The 14,565-nt window shown below is 45.3% G+C and overlaps 2 protein-coding genes across 5 annotated transcripts in view; both read left to right on the forward strand.

The window, feature by feature from the left end:
* ZBED1 (zinc finger BED-type containing 1) overlaps positions 1 to 14,565 on the forward strand; it is a 52,873-nt gene that overhangs the window by 33,446 nt on the left and 4,862 nt on the right. The window contains exon 1 of one of the 4 annotated variants that reach the window (XM_054271395.1): positions 7,985 to 8,071. The exons of the other annotated variants lie outside the window; for them this stretch is intronic. The gene's annotated coding sequence lies outside the window, so the exon portion shown is untranslated. Of the gene's footprint in view, positions 1 to 7,984; positions 8,072 to 14,565 lie in introns of those variants that run through there. 4 annotated transcript variants of the gene reach the window in all.
* DHRSX (dehydrogenase/reductase X-linked) overlaps positions 7,887 to 14,565 on the forward strand; it is a 158,576-nt gene continuing 151,897 nt past the window's right edge. Inside the window, exon 1 of the mRNA XM_054271398.1 lies at positions 7,887 to 8,071. Coding sequence (XP_054127373.1) covers positions 7,960 to 8,071 — 112 coding nt within the window. The 5' untranslated portion in view covers positions 7,887 to 7,959. The remainder of the gene's footprint in view (positions 8,072 to 14,565) is intronic.

Raw genomic sequence — 14,565 nt, forward strand, 5'->3', positions numbered from 1 at the left:
ATAGAATATTTCAAGTTATAAGGGCCTGAAAGTATTATTGATTGTAAGTCCCTGCTCCTTGCAGGACTGCCCAAAAATAAACCATGTGACTAAGAGCATTGTGCAGATGCTCCCTGAACTCTGGCAGGCGTGGTGCCATGACTGCTTCCCTGGGGAGCATGTTCCAGTGATCAATCAAAACTGAAAGTGTGTTCTTAACAGCTGTCAGGATGAGCCTTTGGCTTTTTCCATCCTTTAAATTATTTTTATATGCAGAGTGAAATTTCTTTGATAATTTCTAGGGCATACATTCTAGGGGGTCAAACTACAATTCTGGAACATTTGGCACTTCCTCAGAGACAAATATTGGAGAAAGCGCAAGGTGTAAACCCTACTGAATCTTCTCTGCAGTTGTTCTTAAGGCAATTTGGCATTGATCACACTTTGTTTTGCTTTTACGCTGAGAAAAATGAGATGAAGAATGAAAAATAAAGCTCAGTGTTTACTGAGACTTGGATCATCCCAAGGACAAGGAATGAGAAATGTCTCCTCAGCCATCAGATGTCTCCTCTTACCTTGTCTATGCCATATGCGAATTCGTCCTCAAAAATAGCAGGAGTTACTTACTCTTTTGTTTAACTTTTCCCTTCAAATTTAAAGTGTTGAGTCTGGTAATTTCTTGGCCATGTGATTTTTTCACACAGTTCCTTTGTGTTTGGTGAATTAATGTAATGCTATAGAATAGCTGAAGTCCAAATCAGCAGTGCACAAGCCAAACATAAACAAGTTATATAACACTGCAATCATTCATTTATTAAAGTGGAAAATCCAAAGCATACGTAATCTTTTTGGACAACTGACAGGCAGGTGTGATCAAGAGAACAGAGAATCCAGTGATTGTAGGCAGATAGAGAGACAGGTTTGTCTGGGTGATTAGAAAGTAAAGTGAGATGGAATTGGGAAAAATGGGAGAGAGCATTGGCTGTCCCAGGACAAGGGACAGTGCAGAGATTGCTGAAAGGGCTAGAGGAACAAGCTGCAGCAGTAATAAGTGTCTAGGGAGATTAGGGAGACAGGACCTATTGACAAAGAGTAGTGCAAAGAATCTGTTCCAGAGGGAAGGGATAAAAAGAAGGGTAAAATGAGTTTAAAGAACTGCCAGACCATTTCCCACTCTCAATAATCCCCCAGTGTATTTGATATAGAAGGGAGAAAGATAACATTGGGCCCTGCACATGTCCCAGCTCAGGACACCATTGCATCCCCCCTGTTTGTGATTTCACCTCTCAGCACATCTCTGCCTGGGGTCAGGGAGGGGCAGCTGCCCCTCGCCCCAGCACTGCCACAAGATAGGAGATTTTACTGCACCAGGCTTTTCAGCTCCACTTGCTTTCAAACATCCTCACCCTACAGACAGAAGGTTGCCCATCTTCATCCTTCCCACTGCATGACATGATCTAGGTTAGCAGTGAGCTGGAACATTTTTTAGCAAAGTTAAACCAAAGTGAACCAACCTCTAGGCTTTCTCACAGTTCCTATCTTCTGTCACCTGCATGTCTTCCTTTGCATCATGTTTGGCCTGATCTTCCCTCCAGCTTGTTTTACACATCTCTTTACCCATCACTGCATTTGCTGTCTCATATGCCACAGTCTTAGAGACAGGCAGCTGGAAACACCCAGTCAGTCTTTAGAAACATCAACAGAAATAAGAGATGCTCTTCCCATCCTTGGGTGAGCACTGAGGTCAGAACTGCCCTCAAGGAGCCAAGAGTAAAAGCAGTGTGGGTCCTAAAGACAACATGTAAGAATCCAATCTAACAAGTCAATTGTCAATTGTTGAAGTCAATTGTTGAAAGAGGAATACATGTGGAAAAGTATCTTCATACTGATGTGAGACACACACAGACAGAGTGGGGTCACTTCAAGCTGTATGAAAAGCTCACAACAGGAAAGAAAAAACACCTGCTTTTCTGGCAGCAGCAGTTATTCAAAGTAGTAACAACGCTGTAATGTGAACAACTAAAACATCAGTCACAGTCCCAAACTCACTTGCATGTGCATGGGGCACAATTGTTGCCATTTTGGCCAATTCTGTCCAGCTCTGAAGATCTTGACATTCAAACTCCTTCTCTCAGCTTCCCTGACCTGGTCACCCATCTACCATCAGTGTGGGGACACCCTGCTTGTGGCATGGAGCCACCTGCTTGTCTATAGCTGATATGCCCAAAACCAAGACTCATATCCTCAAGGATTGAATCCCACTGCTTCCTGAAGCTGACTGGCCAGCTGCAACAGCAGTGAGTGCAATATTCAGGAAGTGTCCACAAACAGCACAGATGAGACCAGGGCACTCTGCTTTCAAACCTTCAATACCAACAGTAGCAGTTGGTTAGTAGCAACAAACACTCCCGTTTGGGTAAGGGGATGGGCAGGATTACATGCACCTGAAAGCTGGTCTACTGCGTTCTCCCCACAAACCTTGCCTTGAGCAATATTATGTGGCACTCAAGTATTCTTGCAAGCAGATGCAACAAAAATACAGGTGCAGATCAACTCACGATGCCCAGTTTTTGAGGGGTGATTCTGCTTTATTATTTCCTTCTTAATAGAATAGTGCTAGCCACACTGATGAAAGATGTGGTTGTCTTACAGTATTGCTAAGGAAGAGATCAAAGACAGGTGGCGGACCTGGGTGTCATGGAAAACTCTTGCTCTGCACCATAATAATCTTTCTATCCATTTACTGAACCCTAACAAAATACCCTTAGCTATGGGCTGGGCAGTGTTGCATAGGGAACACCACAGGTGCTTGCAGACATCCCTATACAAACACTGAAATAATCACATGGCAGTTGTTGACACTAGGTATCTTTTAACACAAATGAACTAACTGTCAACAAAGCCATTTCTACAGTGGGCATAAATAATCTTTTTTTTATTTAATAGCATTATTTTCTTGGTGTTGGAATATTGCCAGTACACTCTGCTTGTTTAAATGTCTGAAATTCCTCTGTTCCTCTCCTGTCCTGACTAACAGAAACAACAAGCCATTATAATGCAATAGTTTTTCCCTTACCCCATCTGAGGCATTAAGGAATGTATTAGCCAAAGTTGGATGTTCAATGGAACCTTGACACCCTGTTCTTCTTTTGCTGTGATTTTCTGATGAAAATCAATTCCTTTGTTTCACTCGCTGTGGGGTTTTGTTTCTATTCTTCTGTTTCACCTATATGCTGGTTCTTATCCTCTGAGTGCTTATCATCCCTTGTGCACAGAATTTTGTCAAAGTGCTTTTGAAACTTCATGTATGTTAATCAATCAGTTAATCTACTTACAGACATTTTCCAATAAATCCAGGAATTACATAAGAACTGATTTCCACTGCTGAAATAATGCTGGTTACATCTAGAATTTCCATATAACTTGTTGTTCTTTCAGCCAAGTCAAGTTATGCTGTACAGTGTGAAGCCTATTAATACCCTTGCTCAATTCTAAATATATGTAGTATTTTAAAGTGTTTTATGATAGAAGTTTTTAACAAAAGCTTGTGTATTTTTGTTAGCACCTCACCTGCCTTATATCTCCATGCAAGTTTTGTGGGTAGATATGTTTGGAAATTTAAAAAAAAAAATTGTATTTTTGTAATTGCTTTTTTTCTGCATACCTTCTTCTAACTCTTTGGTCTCTGAGTCTTGACTGAGAGGCAGGGGGGATGCTCAGAACTTACCTGATATGGAGAAGGCATATGAGGGAAAGGGAATGTCAACCAGACCAAACTACTCATGCTTCAGGCTTTTCAGACCAGATAGATCCTGAAAGTGTGACATACACTGAATACTTAGATGTACAAATACAAAAGTTGTTGCAGACATGATTGATTAAAAAAAACCAAAACAACTCAGCAGGAACAATAAGCACACTATACTTCTTGCATAATAGCTGAGTGGTTTGAGCATTTTGTGGATGAGGAGAAACTGTCCCTATTCCAAGACTCCACTGCATTTATTAGTCTCTATTTCATCCTGTTCTTCTCTAGTCTAAAAAGTGTAGATTCTTCAGGGAATGTGGATTTGAGCACTGTTGCCTCTTTCCCGTTTACTTAGATGCTAGGCTAAAAAACCCTCAGATTTCTTTTCTTTACTGTGTTCCTGGGTGTCACCTCCTAATAGCCACACTGCCAAAGGTAATTCTTTTCCCAATGAGACCATTTTCTTGAAAAGTGAAATACCTGAAAAAGGCTGATAGGGACCAAAAGCCATCCCCATTCATGGGGAAGTGCTGTAGCATGGTTCTGTTACACAGAAGGTTGACCTTACAGTTGATCTTAGAACAACCTACTGTCTATCTTCCCCAGTGTAGATACTGTGTATCTTCCCCATACTTACTGAAGAACAGTAAGTATGTCCCTTCAGATTGCCCACAGCAGAGGAGCCTGCTCTCAGTCCTCAGGACTGTGTAGCTTGCAGACACCTCTCCCTTTGGCAAAGTTTCTTTCTAAGTCTACATAGGCTGCCTAAAAGCTTACTGCTCTGTACAGGCCTGCTATGCTTTAGTGTCCAATATTATGCAAGATGATGTCTAGTTTGAGGGAATCTAAAATTACTCTAAAATTACATAGAGGAAGGAAAAAAAAGGCATATGCCAAAAAAAAACCCCAAAACAAAACAAAAAAGGCAGCCTGTCAAAATTGTCTGCAGGTAAATAAACCCCTACCATGAATTCCAGATGTAATCCCAAGTGACTGTTTCCCAGCATTGCCTATTACTGTGAGCAACTCCCTACTGAACCTGAAAGCTCCTCAGGCATTTAACTATATTCACCCACACATGTTAAGGAGATCCTGTTCTGGGGAGATAGGCACTTATCTCTTGCCTCAAGTCCCAATACAATCCAGCTTAGGAAGACAGGCATTTAAATCCCTTTTAGAAGCCTGAAAAATTAGCAGCAGTCAGAATTATGTCTGGCTTTTTCGGACATGGGCCATCAGCTCCCACATGGGTGCAAAAGGATGAGAGCATGACTTGAGCTAAGCACAGGAATGCAAGTGTGCATTTTACCATTAGAGAGGGACTAATGTGTCACTGACATCTTACAAGGCTACCCCAATTGCTACACCACTCTTGGGCAAAAAGCATCAACCTCTGTTACTGTGTGTGGATACGAGGAGTTGTTGGCTCCAGTTCTCATCTCAAGACAAGAAAAAACAAGGGCAGGAAACTTACATGTGGAAAAGATGTGTCATACAACAGACAAGAAAAGCAAAGCATGACTTGTAGCTCTCCACCCTGTGCCAGAGAGCATCTGGGCTGCTAGGCCAACCTTGGGTTTGCTTGTGTCCTCTGTGATGTGGCCCTGTGCCTCACGTGTTCCAGGCTGCACAGGCGCTCAGCTGCAACACCCACCATCCCCCCTACCCCATGGCTGCTGGTTCTGCCATTCTGCTGGGAAGTTGGAACTCAGGGCTTAATTGGAGTCCAAAAACATCACCCACTTCCTTTCCTACAAGTTTTTGCATCTTTACGCAAAATGTGGGTGGAAGCACTGTGATCTCATTAATGTCAGTCCTGCAGTGGGGATAGAGGCTGGATCCTGTGTTGGAGTGTTAGGAGTGTTTCAGATGAGTTTCCAAGAGGACATCAGTGCTCTACCTGCAGGCTGGCTTTGCCCACTGGCACTGGGAGCTCAGTTCCAGCCCGTGGAAAGAAGGAGGCACTCTAAGTGCCTCAAAGAAAGCTGTCATTTTCTGCAGGTCCTCAGAAGTGCCTCTCTTTGTGTCCTCTGCCCATACAGCAGAGCTGAGGAATTAGATTGCTCCTCTTGTCCCTTCCAGGGCTAAGACACCTAAAATTTCATTGAGGTAATAATGTCTCAGTGAGGTATCTAAAGTAGATGAATGAGATTACAGCCTGAATATTTGGGGCTTTGGAGTAAATGACTGCAAGAAAAACCAAAGTGTCAATAATAGGATGCAAGCTGTTGAAAACCAAAGAAAAGAAAGTATTGATTAAAATAAGGATGTATTAGAGGACTCTTTGAAAAGAATCAAAGACTACAGCCTTTTGTAATTATTTTCATTCTTCCTCCATGCCCCATTAGCCTTTAGAAAAAAAATAATTTAATATATTGTTGGAAAAAAAATTTCTTATCTTTTCTGTGACACTGTACTCATGAACCATGGAGGGCTGAAAATCATTTGTAACACGCTGAGAAAAAGTAGTGGGTCCAATAAGACTCTAATGTTAACCCATCAGTTTTCCCTCAGTTAGTCTAATTCCTTGGATAGTATTGCCTGAAAAAAGACAGAGGAGTATTTATTGCAGTAGCTTGAATATGCATCAATTGATTTTATTATACTAGAAAACCTGAGAAAGTATGGTTTATTTATATATAGATTGTGCAAATACACTGTAGGCAAGTTTCACAGTTTAATGTAGAAAGGGCTTTCATTAATGGTTTAGTTCTGAGAAAAGGATGTAAAGCAACATAAAAGAGTCGGGATTTGATTTTCACTGAGATAACTTGAAAGAATAATTCACCTTTAGTAAATGTGTTTCTTCTTTCATGTTGTTTTATGTGTTGCTCTTTCTAGTACTCCATGCATGGCTGCAAAAAATATACATTAAGAATGAATCTCTCATTGATGTGACTTAATGATGTCTATAATTTTTGTTTGCCTAATTCTCTGTGTTAATAAAAAAAATCACCAGAGATCCATAAAATTAAATGGTTGGTTTTGTCCTGGAGCAACTACACACTATGCTTTTACTTTAGGTGTATTTCTGACAGAAGACATGAAGTCAGTTCTGCTGAGCAATGTAATCTTGATACTGAAAAAGTATCTTGTTAATTGTATTGTTTTTTAGAAAGTATGGAGTGGAGGTTTTTTCAAAGGCTAGGAGACTACATTTCAAATACACTTTCAGAACTTTGGCTTCCCATCCTTCTCAGAGACAAAAAGTTACCTAAAGATTTGAAACTGAATATATGGGCCAACGTCTGCTATTGTGCAATGACTGATTTTGGTTTGTATCGATACTGAGGCTCATCTGCATTTTTGAAAACCCGCCGGTTCTGTAAGTGAAAGCCACGGCATCAGGACTAGGCGCTCTATTTCCTGTAGCCGAAACCAGCCACCTACCGCAAGAGCTGGCAGATAGGACCCGCTTCTCTGTCCCGAGTACTCAGACTAAGGCTAAAACTGAAAACGCGATATAGCATGCGATACACCAGTTATCATTTTAAAGAACGTATTCGTCAGACAGGTGTAAAATTCCGGCTCCTGAGGTAGGAAAGCTCCGTACACCGAGCTGCATTTGGAGGAATCGGTACCTGCAACTGAGACCTCGAGAGGAGTGAGCCTGAGGGATGCCCGAGGTAAGAGGGGCCGTGCCCAGACCCGGCGACGCCGTGAGAGTCCGCAGCAGCTCCTCATTTGTGCCAGAGTGAAGGGAAATTGTGAGACAACCCGATGAGCGCTTTCAGCCACGGCATCCTGAAGCAACGCTGTGTGCTCACTCCGCCTAGGCACTGACAGGCTTGTAGCTGTCACCGATGTGGCAGCAAGAGTCCCTGCGCCCCAGCCCCGGCGGCCTCACCGGGCGGGCTGTCACGCCGCTACCGCCTCTCCCCTGCCTGCAGCTGCCGCCCCTCTCCGTCTCCCCCTGCCCAGCCGCTCGGGCGTCCCGGCGGGGGCTGAGCCGCCGCCTTGTCGCCGCTGCCGCCGCCGAGGCCGGTCCGCCCGCCGCCGCCCCTTCCCTTCCCTTCCCCCGCCACCGCACATGCCCAGAAGGGCGGGAGCCGCGGCGAGCCCGGGCGCTGCTGTGACAGCGGCGGCGCTTTCCCTTCCGTGGGTGGGTGGGGGCCGCGCCGCGCCCCCCGGCCCGGCCCGGCCCGGCGGAAACACTGCGCCGGCCGCCTGCTCGCCCAGTGCCTTCCCCGCCGCGCCCCGAGCCCGCTGCCGCCGCGGGGCGGGAGGCGGCCATGTCGCTATTGTCTGCGCTGGTGCCCTTGCTCCGGGTGTACTGCATCGGCCTCCGCGTCATCCTGCACCAGCTGCGCCGCCGCTTCCAGCCGCGGTGCGCCCCGGCCTCAGGTGAGCACCGCAGCCGGCGCCGCGGGGCGGGGCGGCTCCGGGCTGGGGGGCGGCAGCCCCCGCCGCGGAGAGGGGAAAGTTTGCCGCGCCTCCCCCCACCCACCACGGGCAGGCGGCAGTTCGGGGCCCTGGGGCCGAGACTGCGCGGCCCAGCCGGGAGCGGCCGGACAGGGAAGGGAAGGAGAGAACAAGGCAGGGCAGCCACGACCTTGGCTATAGCGAGGGGCGCTCGGGCCGTGCCGCATCCCCCGAAGCGGGGCAGGGGCTGAGGCACCGCGGCGGCCCCGGCACGGGCGCCGCCGCCGGACTCCTCCCCTGCTCCCCTTCGCCGGCCGAGCGGGACCCGCCGAGTTGCCCGAGGGCAGCGGCCCCGGGGGGCTGCGACTGGCGGGGCGCCCTCCCCGCCCCCGCCGCACCCCGCCCTCGCTGCCGGCGCCAGGCCGCGGCCCCACCGCCCCGTCCGGCCCCCGGGCCGCGGCCGCCCCGGACGCGGGGCGGGGCGGGGGGCCGGGCCCGGGACGGGCGCCTGGCTGCAAGCCGGCCTGACTTGTGGTCTCGGGAGGCGGTGTGGGGGTTCCGTGGTCCGGGGGTCCCCACTTCTCTTCTTCCTCTCTTTGGCTCTCTGACAGTGTCTCCCGAGACCTCGGCTCAGAGCCGCGCGGGCGCTCCCTCCCTCAGCCCAGGTAGGTGCTTGGAAGGCGGGTAGCGGCGGGCAGCTCCCCCGGCCCCGGCGCTCCTGCTGCCCGCTGTGCCCCCACCCCACCGGGGCCTCCGGGACCGCCGCTTTCGGCTTCCCTGTCCCGGCTGCTCCAGGAGGGGAACGTACCCGTGCTCCAAAAGCTTAGTATTTGATACCGGCTGACACTCGCTGACAGCCTTTAAGCTGGCAAGTGAGTGACACTTGCAGGTTTTTTTCTAAGGGACTTCTGATTAGTCGTTAGTTTAAGAAGTTAGGTTTTTGCACTTTTCTGATTTGGATCAACAGTGTGTTAAATGCTGACTTAGCGGAAACTTTGAGTTTATCAGGAAAAAACAATGATCTACTTGCATTACTCTTGAAGGCTAAAACATTTCTGAGTTTATAAACTTAGAGCAAACTATGAGTTCAGGCAGATGTGTAGCTTATCGTCATAGCTGACCATACAGCTGCGTTGAAGTCCTTTAACTTTCTCTCTTTAACAGCAAGTGAGCCTTTGTGGCCCTGTCCATAGTTTTAACCAGAGGAATAGTAAAAAAGTAATATTGAGAGGGCCTAGTGTTTCAGTAAGGAATTCAGGCAGATGAGGATATTGGTATAGACAATATCTGAAGTACTGGGAAGGGGATGGAACAAGTACGCTGCACAATAGGAGCTTATTTGTTCATCTTATCACACCTTGCATCCTTGGGTAGTGTTTTGTGTGCTTTTTATTCATTCCTGATTCTTCTGCTGGGGTTCCCTTCCTCATTCTCAGAAGGCAGCAATGAAATCCTCAAACAAACGAGAGGACCCCGGTGACAAAAAGGGCAGATGTGCATATGATTTGAAGTCATCTGAGCATTTTTCTAGCATTAGCGTTTCTTGGCAGAGGAAATTTGGGTATTTTGCCTAGGGTGTGTAACACTTTCCAAATCTTTTTTTGAACCACAGAGAAACAGCATGATGAAAATGTGACCCAGTGTTTTGTTGCACGCTGCTCTTTGCTGCTAGTGGAAAAAAAAAGCATTGAATTTGGAAATGCCAGAGGAAGGCAATGAAGATCCAACCCAGGAAATGCCACTTACCTAAGTGGGACCAAGGCAGATTTGACAGATGTGAAAAGTTTTCTTTGAGCCTTAACTTGTGATCTTTTTTTTCCAAGGACAAGTGGTTTCCTCCTCAGCTTGTTGTTTGCACGCAGTTCCCTCTTGGCAGTTACCTGCTGCCTTGCTTTCACTCGCTGTGTCCAACCATTGCTTGAAGAGCTGCTTCACCTTAACATCTGCAGCCTTTTTACAGAGATGAACCATGTTTCCATAATAACTTCAAAATAGTGATGTCAGTGTAACAAAAAGAAAAGTGTTGTTAGAACAAGCTTGGGTCAGTAAACTACAGTTCCTGTAAGAAAACCCTGAGTGCCTTTTTCAGGCCGTAATCTAGAAAGGTGTGTATGTTTAAAATTTTCTGTATCTTTTCTAAGGGGTGTCCGTAACTCTCACAAGTACAGGCATTTTATTGTCAGGGTGCTTTCCTCGGGAGAGCTTGGAGTTGCAAAGGGGAGCTGGGAAGGACAGGACTGGGAGGCAGAGATAGCCATTCCTCTGATCCTCTCTTCCTTGGCCCCAGTTTCCATATCAGAGTTCCCGCTCTCTGTGCAACAGCACTGCAGATCTCGCTTGGAAGATTTAAAAGAAAGAGATGTCTGCTGGCTTGTCCTTTAGCTCTGTGGATGAGTGAAAGGTTCTGGTCTCAATGCAGCCCTTCTGCCTCTGAATTTTCCAAGAAAAGCTTGCTTTCTTATTCTTGTTGTGAAGAAGGTCTCAAGATTTTAATCCAAGTAAACAAAATTAGTTTCACTTTTATTTTTCCTTACCCTAACTCAAGAGTTGTGTGCTCTTGGCACATGTGCTTTTAAAACTGACCCATGTGTTCTTTCACATCCTACTGGTGTTCATCTGATTTTTATAGATGGAATTCAAGACATTTTTTTGGGGAAAGACTTTCAGCTCTGAAATCTAGGTTCACTGCAAAAACCTGGTAATTGTTTTGAGTTGCAAACTGAAAAAATAATAACATTCTCTATTCAAGTGAATGTCCCCCACCTCAACACAGAGTAGGAAAGGTAACCTGAAAGTCTGATCTTGAAGCTCAGGGAAGGAAAATAGAGACCTGAGACTACAAACGGCATAGTTTGTAGTCAGCGATTGCTTCGCTAACTAAAATCAGCATAGAGGAAAGTGCAGAAATAAAGGGGAACTTAAGTTAAACTTAAAAATACTTCTCCAAGTACTAATTGCATAAACAGTATAACTGCTAATACCTAGTTTTAGTGTTCAGTGGTTTAAACTATTAGTAGTTTTCTTCGAAATTACTGTTTGGACTTCTTTACAGTGCTTAATCTTAGTTAATTGGAGGGAGGAAAAAAGCCGTGCATGACTAAAGTTCCTGATTAAAACAGCTTTTTAAAAACACAAATCTAATCAGTGGATTGATAAAAGATAAACCAATATTAATTGTGACACCAGGATATTACCAGTGGAAATGTGATCGCCAGAAGTCATCCTACTGATAAGAAAAATGGTTCATATAATTAAAAGCTTCTCAAGGAATTTTTTTGGCATCTTTCTCCTGCATTTTTTCTTCTGTACATATTTAATTGAAAGTTAGTAGGGGAAACCTAAATCCTGAGTGTTACATAGTAGTTTTGAAGTCTTTGTAGTTAAATTTGGAACCTGTAATGTGTAGAAAAGGAAAACCTGTCTGAAGAAGGTGATTATGTGGAACAAGTTAAGGAGGTCTTAAATGTGACTCCTGTTCTTCTTAAAAGTTGTTGAAATTTCATACTTTTTTAAGATTTCCTCAGTTTTTAGTTACTCAGTATCCACATTTGTACCAAGTTTCTTTACAGTTAATTGTGAAATGTTGATTTAGGATCATGCATCTCTTAATTTTGATTCATATTTTGAGGTCTCTTACTTTATATGGCTAACGCGTAGTGGGAGCCTGAGCACTGCCTGCTCAAAGCTGTGTGAGCTCCAGGTAGTAAATCATCCAGAGGTGGGTAAGGAAATGACCAGGTAGGAAGGATTGATGGCAGGCAAAAATGCAGTTACATCAAACAGTTAAACCCTCTCCCCACGCATGCCCCTAAAAGAGTCATTAAGTTATTTTCAGAATGAGGAATCACTTGCTTTATGGTTGCTGCTCTGGTGACTGAGGCAAAGGTTGTGGGACAGCGATACCGATACCCACAGGGTGCCATTGCTGTGCATGCACAGGGAGGCAGAGCTAAGGTTGCAGGGGGTCTGCACACCCCATGTTTCCTCACATCCCCGTGCTTGGTTTCACCATCCAAGTGACCGTCGTGCGGGTTTTGAACCAATTTTCTTTGCCTGTGGGGAAACTGACCCCTACCTGCAAGGGTAGCAAGGCTGCCTTCCAGGATACAAGGCACCACTAGCATTGATATTTTGGCCCAAGGCCTGCTCTGGAGAGGGAGGTCTTGTGTTTGTGTTAGGAGAATGAGACAGGGGGTCTGAGAGGTGTGAGGAGACAGCACAGCCTGCCCCGAACAGCCCAGATGAGGGCCAGAAAGTCTGGACTCTTCTCGTCCTGTGGCAGCAGAGTTCGCTGCAAAGCCAGCAGAGGATCCTCTCTGCAGGCTCTTAGAAACCTCTGTCCTGATACTGGCCGGTGGTGTTGGCCAGCTGTGTGGAGGAGGCAAGGGTATGAAACAGCAGCCTCTCCAAAGGTGCTCTCCTCTGGGTGGGAATTCAGGGTTGCTGTTGTTTTTGCCAGGAGTAGACTATGAACACTTTTTCTGCAAGTGAAGTTTACCTCCTCCTGGAATAAAAGGAGAGGTATGGGGTTTGGGTTTGTGTTCATAATGCTAGTTATGCTGTATAACACTCCATGAGAGGCAGGCATGATGAGGAGCTTATATCTGAGCTGTTACTGAAGGCACTATTATAGTGGCACATCCTTAGCTGTGGCAGTGCTACTCTGGGCCACTATTGCCAAGTGCCTGATACATCACAAAATGAAGGCAAAGCTGTGACATACATAAGAATGAAGAGTGGGGTGAGTCTGTAACACTCCCATACTCTGAAATAACTTCTACTTTGTCAGTTGGTGACAAACTTTTTATGATCCAAGGTGTGTCATACTAATTTTGAACATTAAAGATGCATCAACTCTTTTATTTCAGTGCCTTCCTCTTTACTTTCAGGAATTGCCAGATAAACTGCAGGGGAAACTGTAAGATTTAGTGAAATGCCATGAGCCTCTGTGCTTCCTCAAGACAGCATGTCATGGATTGAAATGGAGGAGTCTGAAAGCTATGATAGTATGTATCAATATGATATGTCAGTGCCCTATCTGATGGCATGGCAGGGTTTCCTCATTACACATTACACCACTTGGTCTTTCAAAATCATCCGTTTTTGTGGGATTGCATACCTTGGTGCTGTTGATATGCACATGTTTGGAATTAGGCAGCATTATCATGTTGAATCAATAGTTTATCCTGGCAACTTAAAGGCGCTGAATGAATCACAGTAGAAGGCATGCTAGTAGGCAGAACTTTGCCCCTCCCTCAGGAAAAAATGCAAAGTGTCTACACCCAGAAGTAAATCTTCAGAACAAATCCAATAAAATGCTTGCCCTGCATCTCTCATTCTGCTTCTAAACAAACAGCTGTGTTTAGATAAAATATCGGTTAACCTGTCTTTGGTTTTCCATTCAAGGCATTCAGAAAATGTTGCAAAATACCAGCTGTAGTTCAGAGAGAAAACTGTCTTTTCTTGTGAATGTTCTCCAACAGCAGAAAGCACCCCAGAGAAGCTTGCACACATGCTTTTTTTTTTTTTTTTAAATATTCCCTCGCAGTAATATGAAAAAGTTGGATTGTTTCTTCCTGCGGTAACCAGCCAGTCTTACCACCTGAGGATTTCTGGGCTTGGGCACAGGTGCAGCTCCCGAGCAGCAGAGAAGCAGCAGTGCTGTTCTTTTCAGTCTGATGCTCCTTATGTTCTTCTCCTGTTCTCTTTCTCTGGATTTTTGTGAAGGAAGCTGCATCTGTGTCTAACTAATGTCTTCCTTCTTCTTCTCAATGCTGGCCAAGGCCCTGGAAAAAGGCTTGTTGCTGTCACAGTGGAGTGGAAGAAATAGAGAAGTGTCAGTCCTGTTGTGCTGTGCTGTGACTTGGCTTTTTGGTGAAGTGAGATCAGTTCGGGTGGGTGCCAGCTGCCAGCACTGTTCACAGAGGCACTGTAGGCCTCAAGTAGCACTTGCATGTGACTGCTCAAGAAGTGTTTTCCTGTGCAGATATCAAGGTACAGATTGCCAAGTCTTGCCTTGTCACTGCACTCATCTCTAGTGTCATCTCCTCTCAACTTCTGTGGCCTTTTGAAGAAAATGCTGCAAAATTGTTTTCCAGCTGATGTGGATAATAACATTTTTTAGTGCTTTTCTGTCTGCTTTTCCTGTAATTAATATGTACTGTTATTCCAGGAACCACAAATGTGAGCTAGTACTTCAGGAGATGACTTTGATTTCAGAAAGAGAAGGACAGGAAAGGTGTCAGACATGTATTGTTGATCTGCATGTAGGTTCAAGCTCCTTTTCCTTTTATTTCAGTCAGAAAACACCTTTGCATTTGAGAGGAGCAGGTTATTGCCATAATTTGCATCACAGATTTTTTATTACCATTTTTTTAAAGTGAAAGCTGGAACAGTTAGATCAAGCTTACAAAACTTATTTCAAAATAAACAAATAAGAAAACCTTTGCTCCTTCAGTATCAGGTTTCAGTTGAAA

The sequence above is a fragment of the Melozone crissalis genome, unplaced genomic scaffold, assembly GCF_028551555.1.
Source record: "Melozone crissalis strain CALT ecotype California unplaced genomic scaffold, PUWL_Pcris_2 ptg000013l_1, whole genome shotgun sequence".
NCBI lineage: Eukaryota > Metazoa > Chordata > Aves > Passeriformes > Passerellidae > Melozone > Melozone crissalis.